Source organism: Helobdella robusta, assembly GCF_000326865.2.
Source record: "Helobdella robusta unplaced genomic scaffold HELROscaffold_28, whole genome shotgun sequence".
NCBI classification, from domain to species: Eukaryota; Metazoa; Annelida; class Clitellata; order Rhynchobdellida; family Glossiphoniidae; genus Helobdella; species Helobdella robusta.
The window spans coordinates 1075989-1088156 of NW_008704435.1; the positions used below are offsets into that span (position 1 = coordinate 1075989).

Genomic DNA, 12168 nt, shown 5'->3' on the forward strand with positions numbered 1-12168 from the left:
TGGCAGCCAATTCAAAGGCGGATGGATGGTTCAATTAACTTCTACCGAAACTGGACGGAGTACCGAGAAGGCTTTGGATACAAAGGAGGAGAATTCTGGATTGGTAAATCAATCAATCAATCAATAAATCAATAAATAAATCAATCAATCAACCAGTCATTCAGTCAGTCAGTCAGTTAGTCATTCATTCAGTCAGTCAGTTAGTCAGTCAGTCAGTCATCTCAGTTAACAAATAAATTAACAAAAATTAACAAATCAGTCAATCAACTCAGTTAACAAATAAATTAACAAATCAGTCAATCAGTCATCTATTCGATTAATCATCTAATAAATTAACATGTTAGTTTATATGTAATCACTTGATGCTCAACAACGTTTTCGATAAACTTCGTAAGCGAATGGTCCTGATATCGGCTCTAAACTTTGTGACTGTGAAGGAAAAGATAAAATGTTCTACATAATTGGCCAGTAAAACAAAAGCGAAGTATATGTATTTGTACATTTGTACTTGCATGAAAAATATTTCACAAGAATGAAGAAAAATTAAGGACGATGCCAGCTTTAGAGGATTTAGAGTAGAACTTAAAAGAGTCTGTTACGCTAAACAGTTAACTACGATTTGCTTTGTCTAAGAAAGGTGCAACATTTTAGTTGAAAGGGAAAACCAGAGTTTTCAGCAAAATATGTTTCAAAACATGTTGGAATCAAAATTAAACCAAAACTGCGGGAGAGTTTTTAAATCTGTTAAAATAGTAAAAGAAAAAACAATAATAGATTATTTTCGACTTATTAAAACGAATTTTTCAATTCAAATTTAGAAAGTGCTAGCCCAAGATACATTATAAGTTACTCTAAAACACAATACAACACAAAAATAATTTACCAGGATGTTCACAGCTAAATTCAATTTATCATTTTTGCCTCTCCAGGGAACGATAGGCTTTACGAATTAACGTCCAAAAACAAGTACAAATTACTCGTGGTTCTGGAAGATTTTGAAAGTGTTGTACGCTGTGCGTTGTACAGCACTTTCAGCGTTGGTCCCCCGGAGTCCAATTACAAACTGACTGTTGGAGGCTACTCAGGAGATGCAGGTGTTGTAGGCTTGATTAAAATCAATTATTACTAAAATGTAAAATGTCGTATGCTGCTGAAGTAAAATAACCTTCCATTTCTTTAGGCGATTCTTTAGGCTCTCACATTGACAAGCAGTTCAGTACACATGATGCAGATCACACTGGCCCTAACAAGTGTACAGCACGTTTTAAAGGAGCCTGGTGGTACGGCAAGTGCCATCATTCCAACCTCAATGGCTTGTATTTAAGAGGTGCCCACGACACGTACGCTGACGGAGTCAACTGGTTCGCCTTCAGGGGTTATCATCATTCTCTCAAATTTACTGAAATGAAAATAGCTGCGGTTTGATTTTTCTAAATTTTTGTCTCAACAATGAAAATAAATTAACTCCTGAATATATTAGAAACTAGTATAATTATTCAATTTCGGGTATAACTTATTCAAACATTTGCACATATTCAAGTTTTGAACTTGAGATTTTTTCCTCAAAAGTCAAACTCTGTCAGCTGCAGATATTGTTACGTGGTATTAAACAAAAAAAAATTTAATTATAAAAAGTTTTAGTCCCATAAAGTAGAATCAGGGCCGGATTAGCCAAAAGACAAATGAGACAATTGTCTAGGGCCCGTAATTTCAAAAGAACAAGATATAAGCCCTATTTTTTTTTATTTATGTTAACGTCGACCTCGAAATTTTATTTAAATAGTTTCGCAACTGTTTTTATTATGTCTCGTCTGCATAATATCAAATCTTTCAGAACTGTCAAAAAAAAAAACAAAATAGCAGCTGTATTTTACAATAAAATCACTCAAAATCCTGGGTTTTGTAAACCATTCAATTTGAATAGAAAAAATATTAGTTACACTAAGTAGAAGTAAAATAAAGTAAAGTAAAATTTGAATATAAAAAAATTTGGTGACAATAAGAAGAAAGAAAAATAAAATGAAGTTTTTAACATAAAATTAAAATATAAATAAAATAATATAAAATATAATTTAATAATAGTTTTTAACAAAAATAAACATAAAAAACAAAAGAAAAATTTGCATACATTCAAAGCCAGCCATATCGTAGGAATCCATTCTTACTTACAGACATATAGCCATATAGGTATAAAGGGCAGCGTACATTCATTCCTTCAAAAGAGACATATAAAAATTAATGTGATTGAAGTAGAATTGTTGTAGATGTTGTCAACATCGTTGATTGCTGTATAGAAACTTGTAGGCCCGTGTTTAGGTCATTTCGACCAGTTACTGTTCAATCGGAATGAATTCGTTTATTATGAACAAACAATAAATTTGTTACATAATGGGGCATTCCAAAAGAGTAAATCTTAACTAAGCGGAGTCCCCAACCGGAATATTAAAACGAAGACAGAACAACAACAAAAACAACAATAATAATAACAAAAAATTGATGATATAGTGGCCGTTGGAAAATAATGATTTGGCTGGCCAATATTTATTTTTGTTTTTTGGTCAATTGTCAATTAATAAATTTTTTTCAGTTCATTGAAAAACTATTTGGTTGCTAAAGCTGCTAGACACAATTATGAATATGTTGTTTTAATTTTTCCTAATTTTAACAATATTAATATTAAGTTTAAATAACTTCTGTTCAATAATAAGACACAAAAACATTTTTATCGAAAAAACGAACTACAAACATATTAACGCCAAACATTCGGTAGAATTTATAGAATATTGTAAAAAATATATATATGTAATTTTAATCTATTTTTTAATCCTGCATTATTTACCTTGTCTTTTTTGATTTTTAATGTTTTTACATAAGCCTTATTGAATGTTAATATTTTTTTATTTGTTTTATAATTATTTTATTGTCTATTTTCTGGTTGCCGTTTTTATACGTGTTTAAAAACTTAACTTCCATTCTTTTCTCTTTTTTTATTAGTCTTTATTATTGTAGCTCTGTCATACGCAGAACCACTTACATTGTTACATATATATTTTCTATATATCTTTTATTATGTTCTTCATATCTTCGTCCATTGATTTGAAGCAGCCATCTTCGCCACAAAGGCTGTTTATCCTTTTCACACGACGTACACATGTATTTATGTGCAGGCGCAAGCACCGCATCATATACGCTGAGTATATGATAGCCATTGAGATGTTTGACTCAGCGAGCATTTGAACCACTGAACCATCTCGCCGGCCAGCATGCGACAACTTACGTCGTCTACCCATTTACCGACCTAGAAAAGATGGACGGTTGGGTTGGCCGGGGGTCGGCTACCCGGATGAACCTGTAGAAACTGCAGAATTCGAACCCGGGTCATGGGAGCGGAAGACGGACACGCTAACCACTCGGCCACGGTCTAGATTGCTTGTCACTTAGGGTGCACGCACATACTAATTAAGAGTTGCACTTTCTTGTGTATCCTTTTCATGTTGAGTCATCATCTATTTACGTAAATAATATTGATAAATAAAAATAATATAAAAATATGTGTGATGCGTTTATTCAGGCTCTGTTCGTGTGTTGCAGATTTTTTTGACAATTAGGGTGAATTAATATTAATGATAATTACGATTCTCCTTATATACAGTTGTTCAATTCACTGACGTTTTAAACTAGCAAGATTAGTTAAGCACAAAATGGGAATTTGAAAAAAGCATTATATATAAGCATCCCATTTATCACGTAGACCCTTCAGTTTTCCGAAACAGACTGACAATGTTTTCTGCTACTGCATCTAATTTGGCTTGCCTGGCTTGAACAACTTTGTTTTAATGACAAGGTTACATTGATAATTATCGACCGACCTCAGTGCTCCTGCTTTTATAATATGATTCCAACTTACCAGTCTTGTGACAGACAATACAATTCTAGGGAGACTGCTTTGTTGGATGTATCATCTATACCACGGGCGGGTCAAACTTTTTCCTGCGAGGGCCACATCGAAAACCATTTTACCTCTGGAGGGCTACACATGTACATTTCTCGACCCACATCAAACTATCCAAGCCACATTTGATGCAGCAGTAGTAGACCTTCGACTGGGGTGGGGGGAATTTGTTAAGATGTTCATTTGTGGCTGAAGACTTTTTTCGGTCATAATACCTGGCTGAGAACTTTTTTATTTGGTATTATATTTTTCTTTTTTTTCCAAATACGTAAAAGGACTCGCCGGCCGCATAAAACAAGCCGTAGTTTTCCCACTCCTGTTTTAACCCTGTTTTACACAATCTGACCATTATATAATATTTCAAAATATAATTTCATAATTTATTTCATAATTTACGAGGCAAATAATTTTATTATTTCATTTTATTATTTCATAATATTATTTCGTTATATTAATTTGCATATTTGTTATTTCATTTTACTAATTTGTATATTGTTTGAGCAAAAAATCACGTTCCGTTGGATTTGCATTTACGAAAAATAAATTCTTTTGATAAAAATCGATGTTTTATTTTTTCATCATTTACATAAACAAATTGACATCATCATCATCATCATCATCATCATCATCATCATAACAATCATCATAACAATTTGCATAACTATCATCGCTATCATCATTCTGACAAAAAAAATCATCAACTTTGTTTTCAAAAGTTCTAATTATCGCACAAAGTTGCGACAAAAAATATGACTATCCAAATTAAAACAATTTTTTTTCAAATACATATTATTATAAATAATATTTAAATTATATTAGAACAATTTGTTTCGATTAGATTAATAAAAACTGTGTTTCTGTAAAAAGTCAGCCAATTACCGCGAAGGTTAATAACAATCTCAAGTCTGCCAGTATATTTTGTAACATTGTCGCAATGTACCGGATCATTTTAACACAAATTTTCTTCGAATACATACTGTTATAATCGTCAAAATAATATTCGCTGGAGGGCTAGTGCCGCTACGAAGGCATACAGTTCGAGAAGAAGCTAGACCCTTCTGACGCGAGAAATCTGGGACTTTCGAGAAGCGTTGGTAGGACGGGCATATAAAGACATGTGAGATTTTGATTGGTTGTCTTGAATACTTGATATTAGAAAGCGATTGATGGTTAGTGTCGAAAGCGATGTTTGCTATTTGACTGTTTTTTTTGTATATTTATTCACTTGTAATGTTAATCAGCCAATCTATTTTATGTGATGCTGTCTTGATGTTTCACATTATTTCAAAATAAATTTGAATTTATTGTTGGCAATACATGTTTTGTTCATTATAATGTGTTTGTATCACCGCATTACAATGTATTCACATATATTATATTGAGCTTTCAGGTCAGCCAATTAGTCTGATCCGCTTTTACTGTCAATTTACAAACTCGTTAATATTTGGCATTTATTTGTAAAACGGTCAAAATTGATTAATATAAAACGATCATGTATGTCTTTTTCTTATGAAAATAATGTTCTGAAAAGTAAACGAGGTTCATTAATTAGTTGAGTTCTTGGAAAAAATTTGGTTTTCATGTAAGCATCATTTTTTTATTCTTTTGGTACAAAAATAATTTAATTTCAAATATATATTTTCATGATGAAAATTACTGGCTATCAAGTTTCTATTCAAGCCCTCTGCAATGAATGTCATTTGCGTGAGAATCGTCAGCACGCCACGAGCAATTCAGAGTTATATATATATATATATGTATGTATATGTGTATATATGTATATGTGTATATATGTATATGTGAATATATGTATATATGTATATGTGTTTATATGTATATGTGTTTATATGTATATATATATGTGTATATATGTATATGTGTTTATATGTATATATATATGTGTATATATGTATATGTGTATATATGTATATGTGTTTATATGTATATGTGTCTATGTGTATATATGTATATGTGTATATATGTATGTATATGTGTATATATGTATATGTGTATATTTGTATATATATATATATATATATATACATATATATATATATATATATATTTCTTTTTTTTTATTTCCAGTCATTTATTTGGTAAATAGGAAAATCACCAGGAGATCTAAAAGAAAAATAACTTGTGCAGACCATCTTAATTAAAATGTAACGGAGTGAATGTCGTAGCAAAAAAAATAAAAAATTTCAAATGAATAATTCAAATTGGAAAATAAAAATTTTACATCGTTTCTGCAATTGTCTAAAACATTATATAATAGTAGCAAAAATCAAAGTAATATCACGAGTATGGAATAATAATAACTAATTAAGTTTACAGGACGCTTTCGAGAATTTTCGAAGGAGGAGAAAATTGTATGAGCCATTACGTTTACATTGCAACAAGGATCCAAGCTGATCGATGGTGAAATATTCGGAGGTTAGATTTTTTCAAATATCTCATCATTATTCTATTTATTTTCGAGAAAATTAGTGAGTCAGATATCTGATCTGCTGACGCCGCTGTTTTCTTCGGCGTTGTTAACATCTTTCATTGCAGATGCATTTGTCTTGGCACTGGGCAGAGTGTTCGAGGAGTTGGTGTTATCTTTATTGAAGATCCATTCACGAATGACAACTGAGGCAGGCCAGTTTGATGCAGTCATCACCTTGCCATACTCCTCGGCCGGGATACACAATCTGAATGAGGAGTATTTTATTTCATCATCATTTTCTACACGTTTAGAGGCCGGATAACAGGAAATCAAATTGTTTCCTCTATTCCCACAGTGTTTTTCGATTTTGGAACTGTCAGGTAGTTTGACATTTCCAATGTAGAAAACTTTTTTTTTAATAATAGCTATCTCAAACAAGAATTACCGCTTTATTTCATATTATCGCAGTGGTGGTTTCGATATGTTGGCAGAAAAATATGCATTCGACAGCGCTCAATGTATAAAGGAACTGTGCAAAGGTGATATAAACTGTTTGATGGGTGATTTCAACCTTCCCAATATCGACTGGATAAATTACTCTGCACCGAACAATTATATCTATGACATCTTTATGGATCTTTTCAGTGAATTGGGTCTTCACCAATTGGTTGATCAACCAACTCGGGGAAACAATATTTTGGACTTGATTCTATGTGATGATGCCAGCTTGCTGGTCGAGTTAGATGTTTCCTGTCCATTTGCTTCAAGTGACCACAACTGTCTCACATTTACAGTCAACTGCGCACTTAGTACCTCATCAGGAGTTGTTTTTAACAATGATACATCTTTCTATGATTTCACCAAGGCTGATTTTGCTTATATGAACAATTGTTTGACGAGTATAAACTGGGATTACCTATTTCAGTATTGTATGGATGTTAACTCCTGCTGGGAACTTTTCGAACAAATAATCAACAATGCTGTGACAACGTATGTCCCCCTACTGAGTCATGCAAATTTCTCACGCAAGTGCACAGTTCCACATTTGCTACGTCAAATCTTACAAAGTCAAACTTCATTTTTGGAAAAAATGGAAAATAACATCTTCCTCTGACGATAGAGAACTCTATTTGTCAATGATGCGTAAATGTTCAAAACTGGCCAATCATTTTAAAAAAACTAATGAACAAAGATTGTTGGCAAAAACTAATGTTCGAAGTTTTTATCGATACGTTAATAAAAAATTGTTTTCTCGACAACAACTTAGCAGTTTGAAATTGAACGACAACAGCGTTACCCATGATCCATTGGTGATGGCTAACACATTCAACAAATATTTTGCCTCAGTGTTCACCAACGACAACAACAGCAACTGCACTTTACTTTGTCGTACCACCAATTCATTAGACGATGTTAGCTTCGCTCCCCAACTAGTGTTCTCAGCTCTACGTAATCTAAAATGTACATCCTCGATGGGACCAGATGGTATTCTGAACATCCTACTAAAGATGTGTGCTTCTAGTCTAGCAGTCCCACTATGTCATATTTTCGATACATCCTTCAAAAATAATATGCTGCCAGCTAAATGGAAAACTGCAATTGTGACTCCCATCCACAAAAAAGGACCAACTAACTACCCAAGCAACTACAGACCAATCTCACTTACATGTTCTTGCTGCCGCATAATGGAAAAAATCATCAAAAAAAAATGTTATCTTACATGTCTAACAATAAATTAATATCTCAATTTCAACATGGTTTTTTGCCTGGGAGATACACCAACACCAACCTTCTACAATTTCTCGGGGATTGGATGTCAATTCGTCAGCAAAGAGAGTGTTGTGACACCGTCTACTTAGATTTTCAAAAAGCCTTCGACTCCGTATCGCACAAAAAACTAATTAGTAAATTACAGTCTTATGGAATTTTAGGAAATTTACCTTCCTGGTTGAAAGACTTTTTATATGAACGTTCTCAGCTTGTTCGGGTTCATGGTAAGTTGTCATCGTCTGTGCCAGTTACTAGTGGTGTTGCACAGGGTAGCGTCCTGGGACCCACCTTATTTTTAATTTATATAAACAACATAGTTGAGTGTATTTCATCTAAACCGGTTTCAATTTTGCTCTTTGCTGACGACATCAAGTTATACTGCTGCTCATCCGATTCAACTCAACTTCAACGAGTAATCAACGATGTAGTTGATTGGAGTATCAAATGGCAGTTACCCCTTTCTCCGGATAAATGTTATTATTGTTCATTTTCCCATTCATCTAGATCTATTAATGTTCCTCATCAGTATTTTATTGGTCAACACGTTTTAAAACCAGCATGTTACTTCAAGGATCTAGGTGTTACAGTTGACAAACTAATTTTAATTTACATATCGACAATATAACTCTCAAAGCTTCCTCACGTGGACGTTTAATAATCAGATGTTTTACCTCTAAAGATCAAAACCTACTCATCAAAGCATTTTGCACATATGTACGTCCTCAATTGGAGTACTGTTCCTCTGTGTGGAACCCCCATTATAAGTACCAAGTGAGAAAAATCGAAAACGTCCAGAGAAGGTTCACGAAATCAAATAGATGCCGTGAAGAGGGGGCTAGTTGTGAGTGATCCCAAAATCTTTGAGGGTTTGTGAAATTTATTTTTATTGATATCATCTTCAACTTTTTTAGCAATTGGCGGTAAAGATATTGATTTGACATTTTTCTTACTGCGCTGAACGAGTGTCATACGATCGTCAGAAACGTTATCGTCAGATTGTAATTCACAATCAGTTTTATTTGTTTTTGACACTAAAATATTTGACCATGAAGTATCGATTGTTTCATTTTTAATGCGGTTAACATTTGTATCGTAGACATTACACGTAGCAAGATTTGTGCGAGAGTTTGTTTCATGCGCGATACTTGAAATAAGATTTGTACAAGTTTTATTTCTATCCAGTATTTCATTCAGCAGGGCAGCCATTTTGTCACCTTTTTCATTTCATTTATTGCCTCCAACATATCATTCGACATCAAATCAGGTAGTTTTTTATATTTAAAATCACAAATGTTGGCAAATGTTGACAAAGATCATTTGTCGACATATATTTTATCAAATCAACAATATCAAGCATTATATCAAACTGTCTGGTTGAAGCTTTTACTTTTCTTTCTTTTTTTATATTATCCAATTCAGAATTCAATGTTTTTTTAGCAACAAGCAATTTTTCATGACTATAAAAATTTGAAACATTATTTTGAAACTTTTTTTCGTCTAATTTATCCATATTGTTCAGAAAATACCACAAAACCTCTGAGACGAATAATTTTTTGGAAGCCATATTTTTCAATCTTACACATACACACACTTAACACACACGCGCGCGCGCACACACACACACACGCGCACACACACATATATATATATATTATTAATATAATTTTATTTTGTAAATCTAATTGGAGTTAATTAATTAATTTAGTTTTTCTTTTAAGTTAATATTTGAGTTTAATATATAATTAGTTTTCTGTTGAACGTGCACGCATACACTCCTATTATTGTTGTTGTTAAAATTTTAGCATAGCCAACCAGGAGAAATGTTTAAAATGTTCAACTAATAAGAGAAAGGATACGAAAGAGAAAGACAAACGAATTAAATGTTACCAGTGCGCTATTACCATTCACACAGTTTGCGCGAATTTACCAGATGAAATTTGTGATATTTTGGAAACAGATAACAATTTACGTTGGTTTTGCGATAAGTGTTCGAGCTTGGGACCGAGTTTGAAGAAATTAACTGACTCTATCGAGTCATATAAAAATGCGGTGACAACAAAATTCAATGAACTGAATGAACTAAATCGGGAAATAAAATCTGCAATTGAAAACATCAATTCATCGGTTAGCGCCAGTGAAGAGAAGTTGAACCAATTCAATCAACCTGACATTCTACGTGGTGAATTAAACAATCTAAAAACTGAAATGAATATGTCGTTCGCGAGCATTGTGAGTCGTGAAGTTAAAAAGAATGTCGAAGTCATTGGAAGCGGGGTTAAGACTGTTCAAAAAACATTGAATGATGTCAGCGACTTGAAGACGGGAGAAAGCAATTTAATAATGGATCGACTAGTTGAGGAGACTACAGGTAATGACAAAATAGCGGTGATGAAAATCTTAAAACATCTGTTAGATGAGGTTGTTGATACAAACATAACGAGGTTGGCAAGACTAGGAAAAAAAGTGACGGTGTGGCCCGACCGCTACTGATATGTTTTGAAGATATTAAAATAAAAAACACCATTGTGAAAAATTTATTCAAAATGAAATCGTTAGATGCTACTCTTCGTCATGTGGGGTTGAATCATGATTTAACGATTGAACAGCGAAAAGAAATCAAAACCCTGACAGATGAGGCAAAGTTGAAGGAAAACTTGGACAAAGAAGGTTTTTTATACAGAGTGAGGGGGCCTGTTGGAAGATGGAAAATTGTCAAATTTCCACCAGCGGAAAAATTAATTTAGATTTGATTTCAGAAAAAAATGGTGATGAAAATATAAATGATTCAGAGAGAAAGACGAGCGGCAGAAAAATCAAGGACTTCGATCAAAAAGACGAAAAACTCATATTAGGTTTGTTGAATATAAGGTCAATTATAAAAAAAATCTGATGATGTGAATGAAATAACTAGAGATAAAATTGATGTTCTTATTTTAACTGAAACCTGGCATAGATCTCACGACGAAATATCTGTTTTATCTGCTAAACCTGCAGGGTACAGTTATGTTGATTACCTTAGACCATATGATGCTAATCATGGAGGATTAATAATTTACATTAGGTCTATTTTTAAATTTAGAAGACTGGAACTACCACAACTAAATACTTTTGAAGCCATCGCAATAAAACTTATATGCAATCGGAACGACTACTTATTCCTGGCCATCTACAGACCTGGGTCTTTGCCTGTCACTCCTATGTTTTTTTAAGGAACTGTCATCTGTTTTGGAGAGTTTGACAATATTAACTTCCAATTTAGTTGTTGCAGGTGATTTTAATGTCCGTGTTGATAGACGTGAAAGCCCGCACACGTTAACTCTGTTTGAAATTTTCGATTTAATTCATATTAGAAATGTTACACTAGACAACAAATTTTAACTTTGTGTCTGCTACTTGAGCAAAATTATATTATCCATATAGAGTTTTTGATGCTGATTTCAAATATGTAATCAAAATTTTTGTAGCACATACAGTTTTTTAGTTATTTGTTTTTTTATTTTTTTTAAATTTTGCTGTATTTAATGTTCAATTTCAAGTTTTTCATACCAAATTTAAATATCTAAATGTTTTTCTTTGTTCTATTTTATTATCTTTGTCTTTTATTCTTTGAATCTATTTTGTTTCCCTTAAATTTTATTAGTCATCTCTTCTTTTTATTCTTTTTTTGTTCAATTTTGTTATATAAATACACTATTCCAGAACTATATTATAAATATACAATTCTAAATTAATTTTAAATTTATCCAGTGATAAAAATGAAGAAATCTAACCGTAGTTGTTTGAATGAACCAGACAATTTTTGTTATATTTGTGGGCAATTTACACCTCGTGATCAGCGAAAAAATTTGTCAAACAGAATAAAGATTGCCTACTACCATTACTTTGGAGTAAAGGTGGCGGATCAAGAAAGAACCTGGGCTCCACATATTTGCTGCAGTGTTTGCTACGTAGGTCTCACTCAATGGTTAAATGGGAAAAGAAAGCAAATACCTTTTGCCATTCGAATGATATGGCGTGA

General features: G+C 32.6%; 2 protein-coding genes across 2 annotated transcripts; one reads left to right on the forward strand and one right to left on the reverse strand.

Annotated features, from left to right (window-relative positions):
* Positions 1-1425, forward strand: HELRODRAFT_80835 (hypothetical protein; the record flags this gene model as incomplete). The annotated part of the gene is made up of 3 exons (XM_009020518.1): positions 1-103; positions 930-1094; positions 1181-1425. Coding segments are annotated over 3 exons (513 nt in total), but the record flags the coding sequence as incomplete, so codon positions are not given.
* Positions 1426-6443: 5018 nt separating this feature from the next.
* HELRODRAFT_173953 (hypothetical protein) lies at positions 6444-9356 on the reverse strand (the record flags this gene model as incomplete). Its single annotated transcript, XM_009020519.1, has 2 exons — positions 6444-6787; positions 9101-9356. The coding sequence occupies 2 exons, from the start codon at positions 9354-9356 to the stop codon at positions 6444-6446; spliced, it is 600 nt and encodes a 199-aa protein (XP_009018767.1).
* Between the last annotated feature and the right edge of the window lie 2812 nt (positions 9357-12168).